The 24545-nt window shown below is 39.8% G+C and overlaps 2 protein-coding genes across 2 annotated transcripts; both read right to left on the bottom strand.

Moving 5' to 3' along the window:
* Positions 1-11797: 11797 nt before the first annotated feature.
* Positions 11798-14040, bottom strand: LOC110919896. Its single transcript, XM_022164146.1, has 4 exons — positions 13476-14040; positions 13349-13406; positions 12605-12632; positions 11798-11845 (listed from the first exon to the last, which is right to left on the bottom strand). The coding sequence occupies exons 1-4, from the start codon at positions 14038-14040 to the stop codon at positions 11798-11800; spliced, it is 699 nt and encodes a 232-aa protein (XP_022019838.1).
* Positions 14041-20897: 6857 nt separating this feature from the next.
* LOC118479614 lies at positions 20898-22728 on the bottom strand. The gene is made up of 5 exons (XM_035974229.1): positions 22660-22728; positions 22231-22542; positions 21250-21397; positions 21099-21186; positions 20898-21018 (listed from the first exon to the last, which is right to left on the bottom strand). The coding sequence occupies exons 1-5, from the start codon at positions 22726-22728 to the stop codon at positions 20898-20900; spliced, it is 738 nt and encodes a 245-aa protein (XP_035830122.1).
* Between the last annotated feature and the right edge of the window lie 1817 nt (positions 22729-24545).

The following is a 24545-nucleotide window of genomic DNA, read 5'->3' as shown; positions in this document are numbered from 1 at the left end:
CGCTAAAAAGTCATATTTGAAAAATACCCCGTGGTCATCTTGATTACATACTATTCTTTCAACTATCCTACTTGGTGTCATTGGACACCCTTTGTACAAATGGGTCCATATGGCATATGTCCCACACCTTTCATCTTCATCCTCTTCTTCTTCGATTACATCCTTTATGTTCCCTTTTAAATCCTCCTTACTTTTTACCTCTTTCTTTCTGCGTGTTTTCCCTTTCTTTGTCTCTTTATCAATATTCACTTGTTCTTCCTCGTCGTGCTCATTGGTTTCCTCATTCTTTTCATTTTTCTTTGTTTTATCCTTGCTTCTCCCTTTTTTACTCTCTTTTCTTTGATAATTCAGCACAACCCCACCGTTTCTTAATCCTAAAAACCCGCTGACTACATTTTCGTTGACCTCTATATTACCTACACTCAACTTAATCACCATATCTCTTTCGTTAAATCTATCTACTACAAAATGTGCCAGTCTTCCTGGTATGCTATCTGTTTTGATCTTTAATATACTCCCGAACCCCATGTTTTGTACTGTTTGCTTCTGTTTGTTGGACATTGTGTTTACCCCCTCAAAAGTTGATGCGGTGATAAACGTGTACGTATGGAACGTCATTTAACTGCCCGAACAGATCTTTGAATCACTGACTTTTTTTCCGTTCTAGCTCATCTCTTATTCGTTGTTCTAACTACTCCGTTCTTCGTTTCTGTTTAATAATGCATTTCAGTTTTTTGTTTAGTTTATTTTTAATAATGCATTACACTTTTGGTTTAATAATGCATTATGATGCACATGTGCAAACAAATAAAAACAAAAAAAATATAAAAAAAAACGTTTGTATATCATAAAGCACAAATGTATTTTAAAGAAGCACAAATGCATTTTAAAGAAGCACATATGCATTTTAAATTACATCAATAAATCACATATGCATTTTAAATAATCATATATGCATTTTAAAGTACGATTAATTATTGTAATGACACATACCATCGACATCTTCCATATCCACCTCATATGTGCTTCCGTCGTTTCCCACTGACGTGCTTTTTGATTTTACGGACCTTGTATTCCTAGTACGGATTCCTTCATTCCTAGTGTTAACTGTGACAACTCGAAATCTAGAACCTTTCGTTGTAACTTGCTTGTACGTTATGTGACTAGTTAAAATGATAACGCGAACCTTTTTATGTGATAAGTGCTTTGTTACGTGTGTATATGTGTACGTGTTATATGTGAACCGAGAACCCGACACGAAACAACAAGGAACCCGACTCGAGACCATGAGGTCTCGAGTGAATAGTAATCGGTTTTGGGCCTTGGGCCGAGAACCTTTGGCCGGTTGGGCCTTTGGGCCGTGAACCCCCACTCGAAACCCACTAAGGGTGCACACACTTGGAACTTGACTATATATATACCATACCTTAGTTAGTTCTTGCCATTTGTTGAACATTACACACACACACTCTCCTACTTTTCTCTCTAAACCTTAAGAACACAAACACACCTCCAAGACTCTCGGATCCACTCGGTTGACACAAGAAACTCTCGGATTTGGACTTTGGATCGGCACACACACACACATCACCAACCGGTTAGTATTTTTATGGTTGATTTTTGTTGTGTTTTGTGAATGAATGAATAAGATGATGTTTATGGTTAGAGATTACATGATGTTCTTGATGTTTATGATGATTCTAATATGCACAATGTTGATAACCGGTTAACATATGTTAAAAGATGAGTTGTGATATTTTGTGTCTAAATGCTTGATGTTGAAAATAGATTCATTGTATGTTAAAAATGAATGATGAAATCGGGTTGCACTTGTGATGAAATCGGACATATATGGAAACCGAGTTGTGTGTTATGTTTAGTGTTTTGATGCTTGTTCATAGTTTTGGTTGAATAAGTGATTAATAAAGGTTGAATACTTGATGAATATGGTTATGAATAATTGAAGAACACTTTGAATGATAGTTAAGAATATGAAAACCCTTGTGATTTTGATCCACTTTGACCAATAACCTGATTAGGAAATATGTTAGTGGGATTCTATTGGTTATTTCCGGATTTGGGCCTGATTATATTGTACCATTAATCTGACTATCTGCATCAGCACCTGAACGTGAAAATGACAGCATACCGACTCGCAATCACCTGGTTGCGACTCGCAACCACAGCGTGATGACTCGAGACCACGCGGTTGCGACTCGCAACCATAACAGGACAAGCCGAGACCGCAGGTTACGAGTCCGGTTGCGACTCGAGACCTCAGCATGATGAACCGAAACCATGGTTGCGACACCGGTTGCGACTCGCAACCATCCATGATCAACACACAGCATGACTCGAGACCATGCTTGCGAGTCCGGTTGCGACTCGAGACCACACTTTTTGGGCCTTAGTTAATGGGCCAGACTGATGGGCTTCTGTGTTAACTGCTTTTACGTGTTTGGGCCTAAGTAATTGGACTGAACCTGTGAACCGTATGTGCTACTGTTGATTTAGAATACTGTTACTGCTAAACGTGCTTGCCAAACGTGTTGAACATTTATGCACTACTTGGTTCGAATCTGATTATACGTGATATCCGTGTTAGGACGTTATTGACTACTTGCGACTTGATTGACTTCTGTGTTTGACTGCCGAGCAAACCAAGGTGAGTTCACACCCTTACAAAGCATGGGATTCCCTGGGTTGGGAACGGGGTTAAGGAACGTGGGTTCCTCGTCTACCTTGGGTAGGACGTCAGTGGTTCAGAAATGTAATTCCTCGTCCGGATGGACGGATAAACGTACTAGACTAAAACTCTATCACGAAGTCCCTCCTTTTTGTATCGACTAATCGCCGGGCCAATGGCGAGCGGGTCATTAGTTAGATAGCGCTATTTAGGTCTGACAAGCCTCACACCGTGCCGCAGAGGACGGGCGTGAACTAATGGATCTGGGGCACGTCAATGATGATAGACATTGATGTTTTCAGGGCACATAAACATGACTACAGTCAGCAATCGATACGGTAACGAGTCTAGTATACACATGGGGTAGCCCCCACGGCCGAAATGCCTGATAACTACATGGGGTAGCCCCCACGGCCGGAGTGCCGGAGTAACTGGGAATGAACTGGTCACGTTTTTTTTTAAACTATGGGGTAACCCCCACGGCAAGATGCCAGATAAAGTAAACTGTTTTCGAAACAACTAAAACGAACGCCCACCCGTGAACTCACTCAACTAGTTGTTGACTCGTTACTACATGCTTTGCAGGACCATAGGTACTCAGTGGGAGCTTGCATGGAGGAAGATCGTTGTGGGACAGGGATTGCTACAAGACTATGTTAAACTTGAAACTTTTGGAACTTATGTTATAACTTTAAACTTATGCTTCCGCTTGCAACTTAAACTTATTCGTTTTAGAACACCAATCGTATTGGTTAAACTTTTATAATTACTTATATGCTTGTTCAGTATGATTGGTGGCTGGATCCTGGTCAGTCACGCCTCCAAGCGGTAGTACTCCGCAGGTGGGATTTTGGGGGTGTGACAGATTGGTATCAGAGCCATTGGTTATAGTGAACTTGGTTTTAATAAAGGAGAAACGTTTTTGTTAAAACCAGACTATAACCGGTTTAGTGCTCAACGGTCCACAACGACACTTCGCTCCTCATGCAAGGCTCGACGTTCTAGGTAATATGGGGTATGTATATTGCCTACTTGTTAGTTGCGTAGTACATTGCTCATGGTATGCTTGATTAGTATGACTACTGTTGTTTGATCACGTGCGTGCTTACTCTGTCCTACTATCGTACTTTCGCGAACCTCTCTCACACGTATTACTCTTATTATGAAGAAACATGTCTGGACGCGTTAACATGACACAAGCCCAGTTGACGGCTTTGATCAACGAACGAGTTGCCGCAGCGCTCGCAGCTGCACACGCAGGAGGTATATCCTGCAGTCCGAAATTGTTCTAGGATCATTTGGATCCTACTCTCGTGAACCCACCTTTGTGTTAAACTCTGTCTTTTCTTTCACCTACCTTAGGTCAGTATGCTCAGGCACCGGTGTGCACTTTTAAGACCTTTATGGACTGTCGACCCACGACTTTTAGCGGCACTGAAGGAGCAGTAGGTCTCCTACACTGGTTTGAGAAACTGGAGTCTGTGTTCGAAATGTGTGAATGCCCTGAAGCGCGCAGGGTGAAGTATGCTACTGGTACTCTCGAGGGTTTGGCTCTCACGTGGTGGAATGCTCAAGTGCAGATGTTAGGGTTGGTTGCTGCCAACGCCACCCCATGGGAAAACTTCAAGGAAATGATCAGGGAGGAATACTGCAGTCGTGACGACATTCACAAACTGGAAGATGAGTTCTATAATCTTAAGATGTCGGGATCAGAAATTGAGGCATACACTAAGAGATCGCATGAGCTTGCCTTGTTGTGTCCTACTATGGTGGATCCTCCCTACAAGCGAATTGAACTCTATCTCAAGGGCTTGGTGCCAGAGATCCAAAGTCATGTGACTTCAGCAAGGTTGACTACTATCCAGCAGGTTGTACAGTTGGCTCACCGTCTCACTGACCAAGCGGTGGAGCAGAACAAGTTACCGAAGCGTATAGGTGCTGCAACTACTTCTGGTGCTTCTAGTGGGGATAAACGGAAATGGGATGGAACTTCAAGCAGGGGTTCAACTTCTGTGCAATCTCAGTCCCAGCAGAGAAAGACAGATGATCACAAGAGCCCCAGTCAGCAATCGTCTGGTGGTCAGAGTCATGGTGGATACAAGGGGAATCACCCCAAGTGCAATCGTTGTAGCCTACACCACAGTGGGCCATGCACCAGGGGCAACTGTCATCGATGCAACAAGCCTGGTCATGTTGCAAAGGATTGCAGGAGCGCATATCCTGCCAACCAGAATCGTCAGCAACCTCAGCAAAACCAGCGACAGCAGCAGGGTAACAACAAAGGGTGCTTTCAGTGTGGAGCTGAAGGTCATTTTAAGAAGGATTGTCCCCAACTGAACCAGAACAACCACAATCAGGGGAATGGTAATAATGGGAACAACAACAATGGTGCTAGGGGACGAGTGTTCGTGATTGGTCAAGGTGAAGCAAGGAATGATCCCAACGTGGTGACGGGTAAGTTCCTTCTCGACGACTTTTATGTTACAGTCTTATTTGATTCGGGTGCCGATACTAGTTATGTGTCACTAGAAGTTAGTAAGATGCTTAAGCGTATTCCTACACCCCTGAGCGACAAGCGCATCGTAGAGCTAGCTAATGGTAAGAGTTTGGAAGCCTCACACGTAGTCAAGGGTTGTCAGCTTATTCTCGCTGACCAGACCTTCTCTATCGATCTTATTCCTATTGTCTTGGGTAGTTTCGACGTTGTCATTGGGATGGATTGGTTATCCCAACACCAAGCAGAGATTCTTTGCAACAAGAAGATCGTTCGCATTCCTGGTTTAGGTGGTGAACCTCTCATGATTCGTGGCGACAAGAGAAGTGCTGTTGAGAACATCATCTCTCTTCTTAAGGCTCAGAAATGCTTACGAAAGGGCCACACTGCGATTTTGGCTTTAGTTACTGACACCACAGAAAAGGAGAAGAAGCTAGAAGATTATCCAGTTGTACGCGATTATCCTGAGGTATTCCCTGAGGAATTACCTGGTCTTCCGCCCCATCGCCAAGTCGAGTTTCAGATTGATCTAGCTCCTGGAGCCGCGCCTGTAGCCCGTGCACCTTATCGTTTAGCGCCATCAGAATTGGAAGGACTCTCCACGCAACTACAAGAACTCTTAGATAAAGGTTTTATTCGTCCTAGCTCATCGCCTTGGGAGCTCCAGTGTTATTTGTGAAGAAGAAGGATGGTACCTTCAGAATGTGTATCGACTATCGCGAACTCAACAAGGTGACTGTGAAGAATCGTTATCCTCTACCGCGTATTGACGACTTGTTCGACCAGTTGCAGGGGTCGAGCTACTATTCAAAGATCGATCTGAGATCGGGATATCACCAGCTGAGAGTTCGGGAAGAGGATGTCTCTAAGACGGCTTTTAGGACTCGATATGGGCACTATGAGTTTTTGGTCATGCCGTTCGGGCTGACGAACGCACCGGCAGTTTTTATGGATTTGATGAATCGAGTGTGCAAACCGTATCTGGACAAGTTTGTTATAGTCTTTATCGACGACATCCTGATCTATTCTAAGAGCAAAGAAGAGCACGAACAACATCTGCGACTTATTTTGGAACTCCTTCGGAAGGAACAGCTTTACGCAAAATTCTCGAAGTGCGACTTCTGGCTTCGTGAAGTCCATTTCCTAGGGCATGTGGTGAACAAGGATGGGATTCACGTTGATCCATCCAAAGTGGACTCTATTAAGAACTGGCCTGCACCTCGTACACCAAAGGAAATTCGCCAATTTTTGGGATTGGCAGGTTACTACAGGAGATTCATTAAGGATTTTTCTAAGATCGCGCAGCCTCTCACCTTACTAACGCAGAAAGGCGTTGTTTATCATTGGGGAAATGCACAAGAGTTAGCTTTTCAACATCTAAAGGATAGACTTTGTAGTGCACCTATCCTTTCACTGCCAGAGGGCACAGAAGATTTTGTGGTTTACTGTGATGCATCAATTCAAGGTCTTGGTTGTGTATTGATGCAACGAGATAAAGTCATAGCTTACGCCTCGCGACAACTTAAAGTTCATGAGAAGAACTACACGACACATGATTTAGAGCTGGGAGCTGTTGTTTTCGCACTCAAGTTATGGCGGCATTACCTGTACGGAACCAAGTGCGCCATCTACACCGACCACAGAAGTTTAGAACACATATTCAAGCAGAAGGAACTGAATATGCGGCAGCGACGATGGGTCGAACTGCTGAATGACTACGAGTGCTCTATCAGGTATCACCCGGGCAAGGCCAATGTAGTGGCGGACGCCCTCAGTCGAAAGGACACTACGCCTAAACGTGTAAGAGCTCTACAACTCACGATCCATTCTAGTCTACCTTCACAAATACGAGCTGCTCAGATAAAAGCACTGAAACCAGAAAACATTAGAGCTGAAGCTCTACGCGGGTCAAGGCAACGTTTAGAACAGAAGGAAGATGGTGCTTATTATGTAACAGGGCGCATCTGGGTCCCGCACTATGGCGATTTACGAGAACTTGTGATGGATGAAGCGCACAAATCTCGCTACTCGGTACACCCTGGTTCGGACAAGATGTACCACGATATCAAAACTACGTATTGGTGGCCTAGCATGAAGGCCCACATAGCAACTTACGTCAGCAAGTGTTTGACTTGTGCGCGAGTCAAGACGGAATATCAGAAACCTTCAGGCCTACTTCAGCAACCAGAGATACCACAATGGAAATGGGAGCAAATTTCCATGGATTTCGTTACTGGCTTACCTAGATCACAGCGCGGAAACGATACTATCTGGGTGATCGTGGATCGACTCACAAAATCCGCACACTTCTTGGCAATCAAGGAGACGGATAAATTCTCCACTTTAGCAGAAATATACCTCAAGGAAGTTGTTTCGAGGCACGGGGTGCCCACTTCTATCATCTCTGATCGAGATGCACGTTTTACTTCGGAACTGTGGCAGGCAATGCACAAGTCTTTTGGCTCACGTCTTGATATGAGCACAGCGTATCACCCACAGACGGACGGGCAGTCCGAGCGAACTATTCAGACTTTAGAAGACATGCTTCGCGCTTGTGTAATCGACTTTGGCAACAGCTGGGAAAGGCATCTGCCACTCGTGGAATTTTCGTATAATAACAGCTACCACACCAGCATTAAAGCTGCTCCGTTTGAGGCATTGTACGGACGTAAATGCCGGTCACCCCTCTGTTGGGCAGAGGTGGGGGATAGTCAGATCACTGGTCCAGAACATGTGGTAGACACTACTGAGCGGATTGCTCAAATACGACAACGCATGGCGGCCGCTCGTGACCGTCAGAAGGCATACGCCGATAAGGGCAGGAAACCACTTGAGCTCCAGGTTGGGGAGCGGGTTTTACTCAAGGTTTCACCCTGGAAGGGTGTGGTTCGTTTTGGTAAACGCGGAAAACTCAACCCACGGTACGTTGGACCTTTCGAAATCCTTGAGAAAATAGGCAAGGTGGCCTACAGACTGAAATTGCCAGCAGAACTCGGGGCAGTTCACAACGTTTTCCATGTGTCAAATCTGAAGAAGTGTCTGTCAGATGGGACGCACGTAGTTCCTCTGAAGGAACTCACGATCGACGAACAGTTGAAATTCGTCGAAGAACCTGTCGAGATCACGGACCGGGATGTTAAGGTCCTCAAGAGCACTAGAATACCTCTTGTTCGAGTTCGTTGGAACTCACGTCGCGGCCCAGAGTTTACCTGGGAGCGCGAAGATCGGATGGAACAAAAGTATCCCCAACTGTTTGAGAACAGTACAAACGCTACTGAGGCTGAAGCTACGGAATTTCGGGACGAAATTCCAGATCAACGGGGGGTGGATGTGACACCCCAGGAAAACCGGGAAAACCTTACAACTTGACTAGCTTCCTCAGTGAGTGCCATCAAATTTCGGGACGAAATTTCTTTCAACTTGGGGATGATGTGACAACTCGAAATCTAGAACCTTTCGTTGTAACTTGCTTGTACGTTATGTGACTAGTTAAAATGATAACGCGAACCTTTTATGTGATAAGTGCTTTGTTACGTGTGTATATGTGTACGTGTTATATGTGAACCGAGAACCCGACACGAAACAACAAGGAACCCGACTCGAGACCATGAGGTCTCGAGTGAATAGTAATCGGTTTTGGGCCTTGGGCCGAGAACCTTTGGCCGGTTGGGCCTTTGGGCCGTGAACCCCCACTCGAAACCCACTAAGGGTGCACACACTTGGAACTTGACTATATATATACCATACCTTAGTTAGTTCTTGCCATTTGTTGAACATTACACACACACACTCTCCTACTTTTCTCTCTAAACCTTAAGAACACAAACACACCTCCAAGACTCTCGGATCCACTCGGTTGACACAAGAAACTCTCGGATTTGGACTTTGGATCGGCACACACACACACATCACCAACCGGTTAGTATTTTTATGGTTGATTTTTGTTGTGTTTTGTGAATGAATGAATAAGATGATGTTTATGGTTAGAGATTACGTGATGTTCTTGATGTTTATGATGATTCTAATATGCACAATGTTGATAACCGGTTAACATATGTTAAAAGATGAGTTGTGATATTTTGTGTCTAAATGCTTGATGTTGAAAATAGATTCATTGTATGTTAAAAATGAATGATGAAATCGGGTTGCACTTGTGATGAAATCGGACATATATGGAAACCGAGTTGTGTGTTATGTTTAGTGTTTTGATGCTTGTTCATAGTTTTGGTTGAATAAGTGATTAATAAAGGTTGAATACTTGATGAATATGGTTATGAATAATTGAAGAACACTTTGAATGATAGTTAAGAATATGAAAACCCTTGTGATTTTGATCCACTTTGACCAATAACCTGATTAGGAAATATGTTAGTGGGATTCTATTGGTTATTTCCGGATTTGGGCCTGATTATATTGTACCATTAATCTGACTATCTGCATCAGCACCTGAACGTGAAAATGACAGCATACCGACTCGCAATCACCTGGTTGCGACTCGCAACCACAGCGTGATGACTCGAGACCACGCGGTTGCGACTCGCAACCATAACAGGACAAGCCGAGACCGCAGGTTACGAGTCCGGTTGCGACTCGAGACCTCAGCATGATGAACCGAAACCATGGTTGCGACACCGGTTGCGACTCGCAACCATCCATGATCAACACACAGCATGACTCGAGACCATGCTTGCGAGTCCGGTTGCGACTCGAGACCACACTTTTTGGGCCTTAGTTAATGGGCCAGACTGATGGGCTTCTGTGTTAACTGCTTTTACGTGTTTGGGCCTAAGTAATTGGACTGAACCTGTGAACCGTATGTGCTACTGTTGATTTAGAATACTGTTACTGCTAAACGTGCTTGCCAAACGTGTTGAACATTTGTGCACTACTTGGTTCGAATCTGATTATACGTGATATCCGTGTTAGGACGTTATTGACTACTTGCGACTTGATTGACTTCTGTGTTTGACTGCCGAGCAAACCAAGGTGAGTTCACACCCTTACAAAGCATGGGATTCCCTGGGTTGGGAACGGGGTTAAGGAACGTGGGTTCCTCGTCTACCTTGGGTAGGACGTCAGTGGTTCAGAAATGTAATTCCTCGTCCGGATGGACGGATAAACGTACTAGACTAAAACTCTATCACGAAGTCCCTCCTTTTTGTATCGACTAATCGCCGGGCCAATGGCGAGCGGGTCATTAGTTAGATAGCGCTATTTAGGTCTGACAAGCCTCACACCGTGCCGCAGAGGACGGGCGTGAACTAATGGATCTGGGGCACGTCAATGATGATAGACATTGATGTTTTCAGGGCACATAAACATGACTACAGTCAGCAATCGATACGGTAACGAGTCTAGTATACACATGGGGTAGCCCCCACGGCCGAAATGCCTGATAACTACATGGGGTAGCCCCCACGGCCGGAGTGCCGGAGTAACTGGGAATGAACTGGTCACGTTTTTTTTTTAAACTATGGGGTAACCCCCACGGCAAGATGCCAGATAAAGTAAACTGTTTTCGAAACAACTAAAACGAACGCCCACCCGTGAACTCACTCAACTAGTTGTTGACTCGTTACTACATGCTTTGCAGGACCATAGGTACTCAGTGGGAGCTTGCATGGAGGAAGATCGTTGTGGGACAGGGATTGCTACAAGACTATGTTAAACTTGAAACTTTTGGAACTTATGTTATAACTTTAAACTTATGCTTCCGCTTGCAACTTAAACTTATTCGTTTTAGAACACCAATCGTATTGGTTAAACTTTTATAATTACTTATATGCTTGTTCAGTATGATTGGTGGCTGGATCCTGGTCAGTCACGCCTCCAAGCGGTAGTACTCCGCAGGTGGGATTTTGGGGGTGTGACATTAACTCCTTCGACACCTTTATATCCTTCGTCATCTTCAGTTGTTTCGTTATGTTTTCGTTTACTTTTCCTTATACTGACTTCCTCAGATCTTGGTATGTTCTACCTTTTCAATATGCCTACAGTTCAATTTGTAATGGTTAAACAACAAAAAAATATTTTTAAAAACATTCAAAACAAAACAAACAATAATACTATATAATTAACAAACTATAACCTTTTGGTTTATCTTTTTTGTATTCATCCTCAGCCGCGTCAGGCATCCTTTTTGACCCTCCATCTCTTGACCTCAGTTCAAATGTTACTTTCTGTTGCCTTTTTCCATTGATGATCTACAATTATCGTCTGCATCAACATTATTTATGATAGCATGCAACAACATAACAACATATGCACACATGTGTCATTATAATCGTTATCATACGAAATATGCACAGTCAATATACAAAATATGCACATATGCATTTTAACATATGCACATATGCATTTTAACATATGTACATGTGCATATTAACATATGCACATGTGCATATTAACATATGCACATGTGCATATTAACATATGCACATGTGCATATATATACATATGTCAAAAAAATTATGCTCATGTGTATGATTATATAAATCAAACAAACTACATATGTGTTCGTAATTATGCACATGTGCATTAACTTACAAACAAATTTAAATTATAAATATATCCTAACAAATATCAATTCGAACTTCGTGTTGCCAAGCATATCAAACTCATTCGAACATATCAAACTCATTCGCATGAGATGCACATTCAAATAACTGTATGCCACACCAAAAAAACACCGATATAAAACTAAATACTAATTAAACATCATTGATGTATAAGTGAGCCTACTATTCAAATTCATATGCATATGCATATGCATCATCATTATATACTTTGTTAATCTATTATTTCAGAATACGCAAACTTGCATATCAACCTATTATAACAATATATGCACATGTGCATAACTACATAACACACAACTATACATTATTAACCTGTTCTGTGCAAGCCTGTTCTGTCATAAAAAAATATGCACATGTGCATATCTATACATATCACAACATCACCTTATTATCATGATCCGTGTAATCATAATCTGTCACAATATGCACATGTGCACTAACGTACCAAATCAGATTTCGTGTTGCCAATCATATCTAGCACTATTCCCATAACATGCCTCCTATTCAAATTCATATGCATCATCGTTATATACTTTGTTAATCTATTATTTCAAACTACGCAAACTTGCATATCAACCTATTATAACAATATATGCACATGTGCATAACTGTACATATCACAAATTTTAGTTTGTTATCAATGCACATGTGCATAACTACATAACACACAACTATACATTATTAACCTGTTTTGTGCAAGCCTGTTCTGTCATAAAAAAATATGCACATGTGCATATCTATACATATCACAACATCACCTTATTAACATGATCCGTGTAATCATAATCTGTCACAATATGCACATGTGCACTAACATACCAAATCAGATTTCGTGTGCTAACATACCAAATCAGATTTCGTGTTGCCAATAAAACTACACGATCAAACACATAACTATCACATTAAATATAGTTATATTACAAGATCCGCCACTGTTCATTCAAAAAATCATATACATATAACACATTTTTTCAATAATGTATATATTAAACGACTATTTAAGTATCATAATCACATAATTCCATTTATGAATCAACGATTAAGAATTGTATTATTATATATGACTTCAAAACAAAGTGTATGTACTTACAAATTCATAGAACGGTGCAACGGTGAATCGAGAGTCCGTCATTTAGTTAGACGACGTATATTCTTTGGATTATCCCTGTTTTGTGCAATAAACCTCAATGATTATGATCGTTTTGCCCTAATTTCGAATCAATGACGAATGCGCGGTCGATGATTGTGTTCGTATTGCACTAATGTCGATCATACAACAAACGTTGATGACGAACTGTTGATATTGTGATCGTCGAAGTTGATTTTTGTACGAATCGATATGATTAATCACAAGGATTAGGGGAGATATTTTGGGGAGATTTGTCGGACGTGAGACGTAATATTGAAAATAATTAAGTTTGTGATTGAAGTCCGTATAACAGGCGGTTGTTTTAAAATTTGTTTGGGTATTTACAAAATTGCCCCCTGTTCACATTGGTTCTCGCGGTTCTCGCAATAAGGGTGGTTCTCGCATGAACCCTACCCTGTGTGTGTGTGTATATATAAAGCGAGATTGAGTAAAAAGCTTACTTATCATCATGTACCGGAATTCCCCATTCTTCATCATGGTACGCAATGAATATAGGGTCTGAAAATTATTATAATATTTCAGTGAACATATTAAAAAAAATGAGTTACATCATAAGAAGTTAAGTACCTGAATATGGGGTGATGAAGCTGCATCTTTTCTCTTCTGTTACATTGGTAACTGGGCTTCTATCAATTACAGATTTGGGATGATATAAAGATGTGAGCTTCTTGCAGCTATCATACTTAGCAGGCTTAATTGATCTACCATAGTGAGCAATCTTTATTTTGCTTTGAACCTGCATCACTTCCACCTGTTCCTTCCATGCAGCCGCTATACTTCCCGGAGCATTCACAATCACTTCCGGCAAGTACTTAACCACCAAGGAATTCGGATTGGTATTACTAGAGTTTATGCAGATACTTTTCTTTGGCTTCTTATTAGGAATTACAGTTTTTGTGGTGGAATTCATAGAATTTGCTTTGTTGTTGCCACCTTGCTTTTGCTTAGGTGGTGGTGGTGGAACTGGAACTATAGTGGTTGATTTTGGAAGGGAGAGGCTCTTTTTAAGTGAAGAAGATCTTTTGAACCTTTGGTTAGAGGTTGCAGGTTGGAGCACCAGCCGGCCATTGATGTCGGGTACTGTGGTGGCTGCCGGAGTAGCTTTAGCATTTTTGGAGTTTGAAGAACACATGATTGATATAGTAGCCTGGGTTGAGGATGGAGCTAGTGTTTATATAAAAAAAAAAAGTTGTTGTAAAGGCATGTGAAATGGAAGGTGTACATTTATATTTACTTCTCCTAGAGGGGTGGGACTTGGTGTATAATGTGGAATAAATGGTAACATGGGGGGATCAGATTTGGGTCTTACCCAATACACCTTTTTCTTTCTAATTGTAATCTTTGTGCATGGAAGAACCCCATACGCCATGGTATGGGTTTACTTTATTGAGCATATGAATTTCAATTCATACATATTTACACTATATACCATCAATGTGCGACTGAGAAATATGTCAGTGATTATTATGGCATGGAAATTGCAATTTATGAGTCTGTCACAACATTTGGGTTTATAACTTAAATTAAAATAATAGTAACTATAGCCAATCTCAACAACCAACAAAACAAACATGAAAATAAATAATTGATGTTACCTTATAATTGTTTAACCCAAGTTTTGAGAGTTTATGGAATATTGTAATTAGTATAAAGTTGTGCTTTAGATTCATTATCTATATATGTAAAGTCTAGGGGTCTTTGTACTATATTACTAATCGAATCAATGTGTTGTTCTACAAGAGACACGCCATTTCGCAAATTAGGGTATACATATGGGGTCGATCGAGTTCGTAAAACACACATGTTCGTCATCAAAATCAAGTTTCATGTTATTTTTATATTGTTGATTCAATTATTGTTAATTAATCCTGGGAAAAAGTGGTATTGGAGCCTAGGGCTCTTGGGTTTGAGGAAGTTGATGTCGGAGAAGAAAAAATAATCATAGGGTTGTGATTAGATCGTTAGTTACTATTTGTCCTAGACACTGAAAGAGAGCAAGTTGGTGTTGTAATTTGACACGTCGGAAAATTATGGCAAATAATATGGCAACATGTGTCCAATAACTCTCAAATAATCCCGGTAAGTTGGACGAGGTAGACTAAATTCTACAAAAGATGGAAGATGACAAGTAGAGGGATCAAACATGATAAAATGCCAAAGTTTTGGCCTCAAACGGTCCCTTATGGACCGCAAGCTATAGCCTTATGGTCCGTAAGGCATTAAAACATACTATGGGTGTCAGAGGTCCCTAACGGACCGTATCCAGTCCCTTAGGGTCTGTAAGGGGTCTGCAGAACAGCAGTGGCAACTGGTAGTGCAACAACAGTCTTTTTGACACCTAGCTCACGAAATGCCAACATTTTTCTGCTTCTTCCACCTATGTGGACACTAATCTACATCAAAGAAGCCTTGTTAACACTTGGCATCATCACATGAGGCTTGGACCGGTACAAATAGGCCACATTCTTGCACATTTGAACTTGCACCTTTCAAATATTTCTTTCTCTCTATCTTAGAGATTGCTTCTACTCATAAGAGGCCTCCAAACTGAAGTCTAAGCTTTCCTTGAACACTTGTAAGTGTTCTTCCTAGTTTCTTTTCCATTCGTAGGCTAGTTATTAGCCGAAAGTCAAGCAAATTGACTTTTGCTTTGACTTTCAATTATGACCATCTTGGTCAAGCCAAAGTACGTATCAAACATTGCTACGTGATTGTAATAATGAAGGTATTACTCCCCTATGAGGGCACCTTCTGAACACGTTAAGTTAGTGAAATGACGGGTTAAAGTTTTATTAAATAAAAGTCAAAACGTAGATTTTCATAAATTACGTTAAATGAACTTCTAATTATCGAAACCTAAATTTTATAATTATAATAGTTTATATAACATATTAGGACATGTTGGATCAGGCCCAACTCATCATTTCCTGCTTAGAGCTCGGTTCGCAACCGAAAGTCAAAGAGCTTGACTTCTTCTTTGACTTTCTATTATGACCCGTTTGAGATACTTTAGATATTGACTAAGGGTTGCATTATGATCATATTACTGTAGGGAATAACCTCTAAGGGTTATATCTTTTGATCATATCATTTTTCGGGTTATATGCAAAGTCTATATAATGTGCCTAAAATGCCCTTTTGGCGCAAAGAATGCTTTAAAAACATAATAAACTTATAATCTGAATTTGAAGCTGGTGCGATGACATGATGAAACATATTTTGGCATATTAGACTTATCATAAACCCATTCAACCACCCGGTGCGGTATATGCACGTACGGTTGACTTATATAGCGTAAAATATATAAGTTAGTTGAACCGGGTCAAAACTGTTCCAAATCAGTTCTAATCAGAATGTATGGTTGTTTGACCAATATTATATGAGTCCTCGTACTTGGAAGGGTATAGACCACATTCTATCCGGTCTACGCTTAATCTAGCAAACCGTACACATTTACTACAGTTAGCCGGTCAAAGTCAGATGACTTGCATAAGACCCGCTAATATTCTAGCGGATCATAGTTCGTTCAATCCATACTAGGAGCCTCCAATATATTGCGCCTATCTTTAGGTTGTTTTAATTATGGTTGTGCTTAAGCATCTTTGATTTGTAAAGATAAGTGTAGGTAAATAATCTTAACATATTTTCCTTATACGGGCATGACTAATGATGTCCAAAATTTAAATAACCCATTTTAATCCGTTTTGCTTGATAACTTAAACATTGGGGTTAATACGACTGTGTCCTGGATATCCACGACTCACTTAATTACAAGTGGCCATGACCTAAGCGCGGGGTGTAAGTATACACTTGCCAGACGCTAATGCCATTATATATATGATTTTGAAAATGTGGCGTGTCAGTTAATCATGTATCGGTTTTCATCTCCGGTCCTCATATGTATTAACAAGCATGTAAAACTGGTAACAAGAAACATTATCTTGTCCCAAGTTATTTTAAAATGATCTACTAAATGGTATCCAAACATTTTTTAAAAGATTTTCAAAATGTGTCGGTTAACCCAGTGAAAACTAACGTATTTTCAAAAGACTAAGTGCATGTTATATAGCGAATACGAAATAGGCTGGAGCTGCTCGGTCTAGGCGATTTGGAATTTGCAACTCCACGAAAGACCTATTAGTCTTAAGTCTCATTTTGCTATTTTCGGTCTGCCTGTGGATCTTTTTAATACCATTCCATCTGTATAATTATTTTGAACTTTTCAAACACTAAATGTACTTTGTAATGTTGAATTTGAAAATCCCAACTTCCACTGTGTTATGTGATTACTGATATCAATCGTAACGCATAAACTCTAAGTCCAGGCCCACCGGGAAATCAGGGTGTGACATGTTGGTATCAGAGCCAACATTTGAGAGAATTAGACACTAGCCTTTTGTGCAATCTTGTTCAGCGTATCGGCATTCATTTCTTTTGACAAATCAATAATCTCCTAGATCGGTTCCTTTTCATCATCGTTGAAGTGTAGATCATCATAGTTTCCTTCTTCGCCGAAGAAACCTGCAAAACTCTTAAACACGTTAGGTGGTAAGATATATCTAAAAGTTCTATTCACAACATCTTTAGTTGGAACTTGAAACTGTTTGGCATCTAAGATTGTCGATTCAGTTTCAACAATATCATCCGGAGATTCATAAAATTTTACCTCTTCAAGCGATTCATCAACAGCTTTATCTCCTCGATCATCCCTAGTTTCGACTTCAACCTTCTCTAATATATCAACACTCTCTTCGACAATTCCCGATTCGTCAAATTCTATGATCTCTGCCATAAGCACCAGACTTTCAGTTCTAGGAATCAAGTCATTCCAGTTAAAACCCTCGTGAGTTACAATCAATGCTTTATATTTTGAGTTAGACCCGTCTTCAATTTGTATCGGTCTAGAAGAAGATGGCGGATGCTGAGAATTTTTATGCTGGATGGATCTTTGGGAGTAGTCTCTTTTGAACGAGTTGTAGTTGTTATCGTTGACTTCCCAATTTGTGCACTCCCGCTTAAAATGACCCTTTTCCTTGCATCGAAAACATGTAACCTTCGATTTGTCAAAACTAAGCTTTGAATCCGGATCTCCGATGTTGCTTCATCCTATTAACTCCATAAATCTATGTACTCGCCTCACAACGCTCGCCATACACCACCTAATATCAATCAATTCCATCTCCTTTGGGTCTATCTAGTCGTAGTCCTCTTTCGTCATATTGCAATTTCCTATTTTACCTACAACTAGACCCTCATAAGAATCCAAGATTGATGCCAGAAAACACATGAGCTCCCTAGCGGTTGCTTAAGTGAAACCTTGGTTATTTTGAAGGTTTACTGCGATATTACACTGCAGAACATAGGGCTTGTGGCCATCTTGAATAGAATAGTTATTTGAAGACTGTGAAGATTGTGGAGTTTGGGTAGAAGTATTCGGACTGAATGAACCAAATTGCTGAGGATAGTTTCGACTGCTTGAATAGACACCGCTGTTTGATAAACTTCCAGAATTAGTCTCTACACTGAATGCGATTTGAATCTTTGGACTCATCTGAATATTCGAATCATTACACCTGTAATATAACCCGACGTCTTGATTGTACCAAAGCTCCTTTCATTTTAGCTTTCTTTCTCAAATCCAACTCGTGTGACTCCAGCTTTTCAATAAACTTTGTAGGATTTAACTTGTTATACGCGGTCGTATTGCTTTTTAAGATTAACAAGTATGTAGACCAGTCTCCCTCGGGTAAGGTATCAGCTAACTAGTCGACCCATTCATCATCATCCTTCTCGATCTTGGCCCTCTTCGTCTCCGACATATGATGACAATATTTCTCTACCATCTGTTTCATCGTCTCTCCCTTCATTGATGTCAATATATCGAATTCGTTCTTCAGAAGCGCTTTCTAGCTCTTTTGCATAGATGTATTTCCAAAATGTTTCGTCTTTAGTGTACACCAAATCGACATAGCAGAACTGCCATGTTGTAGAAGTGAAAATATATCTTCTTTGATAGCCTGATTTAATAAGTTCTTCATCTTTTTCTCCCTGACAAATTTGTCTCTATCTGCTTCGGGAATTTGACTAACGCTTATCTTATCTCCATTCTTACCCGTTGGAATAACGTACTCTTCTTCAATTGCTAACCAACATTCAAAGTAGTTTGCTTGGACCCACGTTTCAAAGCGATCAACCCAGGTTGGGTAATCCTCCATGTGAAGTAGCTTCGGAGGCTTAGTAGTCATTCCCAATTCGTTGTCAAGGTTTAGATTTTGAGCAACAGTTGTTGATGTGGTAGCAAACATGTTCAAAAACTCTCCTTCCATTTTGAAAATGTTGAATTTAATTGGTACGGATCACAATGTTTTAGTACGGATGAACACTCCTTGAACGGATGAAAATTGTGCTGATCAATATTGATACGGATGAAAACTTGAATCTGATACGAATAACCCTTTTGGTGCGGATTACTGTCTCGTGCGGATGAAGAAGTTTCAAACGAATTAATACCTACTCCTGCGGATGAAAACTCAACAAAATTCAAATAGATGAAATCTTTTGTGCGGAGGAGACATCCTAATTCGTGCGAACAAGAAAAAATCTTCAAACGGATCAATAGTTATTTCGTGTGGATCACTTGCTGATTCGTGTGAAAAACCTCTAGTCTGTACGAATAAGCTCCTTAGTGTGAATGAGTTCAGGCAGGAATTTTGTAAATTTGGGTATTAAAACCATTGAATTTTGAGCTAATTTTTGGAAATGTTGTTCAAAAGTGGAAAATATAGGGTCTCTGAAAAATTCAGGCCATTTGAACCGTAAAAAGTATGAAAAGTAGAAGAATGAGTAGAAATAGAGTCTTTTAACCTTGAATTCTTGGTCTTCTAGTAGATATCATCCCCCATAGCTCTAATACCACTTGATAAAATCATTTTGATCTACTTTTAAGCACCCGGTGACATCTAATCTTCAATAAGAAGTGCGAAATCCATCATACGGAAGTAGAAACACAAAAATTTTTCAACTTTCTATCATTTCGTTAACTTTAATAGGTTTACATTCACAAAACAAATTTGACAGAGCTTCGCATTAAAGTGAACAAGTTAACCTAGACTAACACCCCAAGCACCTATTTATAGACTTAGGCATAGGCTGCTTGGGATGGATTACCTCATCCGTGCGAATGACTTCATCCGTGCGAATGACTTCATCCGTGCGGATGAGCATTTTTACAAACAAAATCAAATCTAACATTTAAACCTATTACATTAAATGACACAACACCAAGACGTAGACAATAGACATTATGCATCAACAGGTTTACATAATTATATGTTGCGAAATCAATTTCAAATGTGCACATATACACACTTGATTAGGCTTAGGTATATGCACATTGTATTTAGAGATTGTGAATATTTTAGTTTGTTGTCAGATCATGTTTTTATTGGTGTTTTACTTTTACTTGGTTGATTATAATACTTTCAACCTTTTGATTTTAAAATTTTGAGCTTTTGGTTATCTCAACAAAAAGTGTATGTGTTTTGTTTTATGAAAGTCAAAACTTTAGCTGAACTATTGTTATGTATTTTGATTGCATTTGTATCAATATGATTTATGTAAAAAGAATTTATAGTGAAGATTTAAGTATGAATTCCATATGTGTGCATTTATACGTTTAATCTATTTTTCAATATGTATGATTTCATGGATTTGTCGTCCGGTGAATATTTCTTGTTTAGATAGCGGCTCATCAGCCAAAGCATCCTCTCTATCCTTAGGATAGAGGGTATGTTTATTCTCATCCCACCCTCTTCTTTAGACCCTAACAATAACTTTTTGTGAGGGTGATTTATTAGGTATGTTTGTTTGTTTGTTTATGTATGAGAGGGATTATGCATGTACAAAGAATGTTGGTTTATATACACATTGAGGGAAAAGAAATAAAAATCTGAAATCATCTCCTCTTCATTAAATTGTATCTAATACGAACTAATTCTCATGTGCAAATGCCTTCACAACGTCCACAATTGGAGCTTCACAAACCGAGCATTCACCACTAGTGTGTTGCATTTCCACTGCACATTTGAAGCAAGTGCACATATGTCCACATCTAAAATTTGTGACATATGGTATTGGAACTGGGTACAAAGATTAATAAACCTGATAGAATTTGTATAACAAAATACTTACCTGTATAGAAGCGAATCGACTTGCATGACATGACAAACAGAACAATTATGTTTTACCAAACCGGGTGTATTTCTTTCTTTCTTTTGAACTGTATATAATGATAAGAATATAAGCCAAGCCAAAATATAGGTTAAAATTATATAGCATTTACCTGGATGAGCGGCAACACAACTCTCCTTAAAGGAATGTTGCATTTTGACTTGCATGTTAACACAACTCTTTATTGATTTTCGTAGCTCCATAATCTCTTGGTGGAGTTGCTCCATGTGTCCTCTCAAGTCATATATGAGTTCCATCTCCTGTCACAGGGCAACCATAAACATATGTTTTAGAGTTTTTGTTCTTTATCTTGTCCCAAGTTATTTTAAAATGATCTACTAAATGGTATCCAAACATTTTTTAAAAGATTTTCAAAATGTGTCGGTTAATTGTATGTACCAGTGAAAACTAACGTATTTTCAAAAGACTAAGTGCATGTTATATAGCGAATACGAAATAGGCTGGAGCTGCTCGGTCTAGGCGATTTGGAATTTGCAACTCCACGAAAGACCTATTAGTCTTAAGTCTCATTTTGCTATTTTTGGTCCGCATGTGGATATTTTTAGTACCATTCCATCTGTATAATTATTTTGAACTTTTCAAACACTAATTGTAGTTTGTAATGTTGAATTTGAAAATCCCAACTTCCACTGTGTTATGTGATTACTGATAACGCATAAACTCTAAGTCCAGGCCCACCGGGAAATCAGGGTGTGACATGTTGGTATCAGAGCCAACATTTGAGCGAATTAGACACTAGCCTTTTGTGCAATCTCTTTCAGCGTATCGACATTCATTTCTTTTGACAAATCAATAATCTCCTAGATCGGTTCCTTTTCATCATCGCTGAAGTGTAGATCATCATAGTTTCCTTCTTCACCGAAGAAACCTGCAAAACTCTTAAACACGTTAGGTGGTAAGATAGATCTAAAAGTTTTATTCACAACCACTTTAGTTGGAACTTGAAACTGTTTGGCATCTAAGATTGTCGATTCAATTTCAACAATATCATCCGGAGATTCATCAAATTTTACCTCTTCATGCGATTCATCAACAATTTATCCTCTCGATCATCCCTAGTTTCGACTTCAACCTTCTCTGATATATCAACACTCTCTTCGACAATTCCCGATTCGTCAAATTCTATGATCTCTGCCATAAGCGCCAGACTTTCAGTTCTAGGAATCAAGTCATTCCAGTTAAAACCCTCATCTTCTTGAGTTACAACCAATGCTTTATATTTTGAGTTAGACCCGTCTTCAATTTGTATCGGTCTGGAAGAAGATGGCGGATGCTGAGAATTTTTATGCTGGATGGATCTTTGGGAGTAGTCGCTTTCGAACGGGTTGTAGTTGTTATCGTTGACTTCCCGATTTGTGCACTCCCGCTTAAAATGACCCTTTTCCTTGCATCGAAAACATGTAACCTTCGATTTGTTTTAAGCAAGCTTTGAATCTGGACCTCCGATGCTGCTTCATCCTATTTACTCCATAAATCTATGTGCTCCCTTCACAACGCTTGCCATACACCACCTAATATCAATCAATTCCATCTCCTTTGGGTCTATCTGGTCGTAGTCCTCTTTCGTCATATTGCAATTTCCTATTTTACCTACAACTAGACCCTCATAAGAATCCAAGATTGATGCCAGAAAACACATGAGCTCCCTAGCAGTTGCTTAAGTGAAACCTTGGTTATTTTGAAGGTTTAATGCGATATTACACTGCAGAACATAGGGCTTGTGGCCATCTTGAATAGAATAGTTATTTGACGACTGGGAAGATTGTGGAGTTTGGGTAGAGGTATTCGGACTGAATGAACCAAATTGCTGAGGATAGTTTCGACTGCTTGAATAGCCACCGCTGTTTGATAAACTTCCAGAATTAGTCTCTACACTGAATGTGATTTGAGTCTTTGGACTCATCTGAATATTCGAATCATTACACCTGTAATATAATCCGACGTCTTGATTGTACCAAAGCTCCTTTCATTTTAGCTTTCTTTCTCAAATCCAACTCGTGTGACTCCAGCTTTTCAATAAACATTGCAAGATTTAACTTGTTATACTCGGTCGTATTGCTTTTTAAGATTAACAAGTATGTAGACCAGTCTCCCTCGGGTAAGGTATCAGCTAACTAGTCGACCCATTCATCATCATCCTTCTCGATCTTGGCCCTCTTCATATCCGACATATGATAACAATATTTCTCTACCATCTGTTTCATCGTCTCTCCCTTCATTGATGTCAATATATCGAATTCCTTCATCAGAAGCGCTTTCTTGCTCTTTTGCATAGATATATTTCCAAAATGTTTCGTCTTTAGTGTACACCATATCGACTGAGCAGAACCGCCATGTTGTAGAAGTGAAAAGATGTCTTCTTTGATAGCCTGATTTAATAAGTTCTTCATCTTTTTCTCCCTGACAAATTTGTCTCTATCTGCTTCGGGAATTTGACTAACGCTTATCTTATCTCCATTCTCACCCGTTGGAATAACGTACTCTTCTTCAATTGCCAACCAACATTCAAAGTAGTTTGCTTAGACCTACGTTTCAAAGCGATCAACCCAGGTTGGGTAATCCTCCATGCGAAGTAGCTTCAGTGGCTTAGTAGTCGTTCCCATTTCGTTGTCAAGGTTTAGATTTTGAGCGACAGTTGTTGATGTGGTAGCAAACATGTTCAAAAACTCTCCTTCCATTCTGAAAATGTTGAATTTAATTGGTACGGATCACAATGTTTTAGTACGGATGAATACTCCTTGAACGGATGAAAATTGTGCTGATCAACACTGATACGGATGAAAACTAGAATCTGATACGAATAACCCTTTTGGTGCGGATTACTGTCTCGTGCGGATGAAGAAGTTTCAAATGAATTAATACCTACTCCTGCGGATGAAAACTCAACAAAATTCAAATAGATGAAATCTTTTGTGCGGAGGAGACATCCTAATTCGTGCGAACAAGAAAAAATCTTCAAACGGATCAATAGTTATTTCGTGCGGATCACTTGCTGATTCGTGTGAAAAACCTCTAGTCTGTACGAATAAGCTCCTTAGTGTGAATGAGTTCAGGCAGGAATTTTGTAAATTTGGGTATTAAAACCGTTGAATTTTGAGCTAATTTTTGGAAATGTTGTTCAAAAGTGGAAAATATAGGGTCTCTGAAAAATTAAGGCCATTTGAACCGTAAAAAGTATGAAAAGTAGAAGAATGAGTAGAAATAGAGTCTTTTAACCTTGAATTCTTGGTCTTCTAGTAGATATCATCCCCCATAGCTCTAATACCACTTGATAAGATCGTTTTGATCTACTTTTAAGCACCCGATGACATCTAATCTTCAATAAGAAGTGCGGAATCCATCATACGGAAGTAGAAACACAAAAATTTTTCAACTTTCTATCATTTC

Source organism: Helianthus annuus, chromosome 6 (genome assembly GCF_002127325.2).
Source record: "Helianthus annuus cultivar XRQ/B chromosome 6, HanXRQr2.0-SUNRISE, whole genome shotgun sequence".
NCBI classification, from domain to species: domain Eukaryota; kingdom Viridiplantae; phylum Streptophyta; class Magnoliopsida; order Asterales; family Asteraceae; genus Helianthus; species Helianthus annuus.
This window is presented reverse-complemented; position numbering and strand designations above follow the sequence as displayed.

Excerpts from the sequence above, each read along its gene's own strand:
- LOC110919896 (XM_022164146.1), bottom strand. The coding sequence starts at position 14,040 with ATGTGTTCTTCAAACTCCAAAAATGCTAAAGCTACTCCGGCAGCCACC. Across the intron at positions 13,407-13,475 it reads CTTCATCACCCCATATTCAG|ACCCTATATTCATTGCGTAC; the intron begins GTACTTAACTTC and ends AATAATTTTCAG. Across the intron at positions 11,846-12,604 it reads GCAACACGAAATCTGATTTG|TTATTTGAATGTGCATCTCA; the intron begins GTATGTTAGCAC and ends TGTGGCATACAG.
- LOC118479614 (XM_035974229.1), bottom strand. The coding sequence starts at position 22,728 with ATGACGAAAGAGGACTACGACCAGATAGACCCAAAGGAGATGGAATTG. Across the intron at positions 22,543-22,659 it reads TTGATATTAGGTGGTGTATG|GAAAAGGGTCATTTTAAGCG; the intron begins GCAAGCGTTGTG and ends TTTCGATGCAAG. Across the intron at positions 21,019-21,098 it reads GTCGATTCGCTTCTATACAG|ATGTGGACATATGTGCACTT; the intron begins GTAAGTATTTTG and ends CACAAATTTTAG.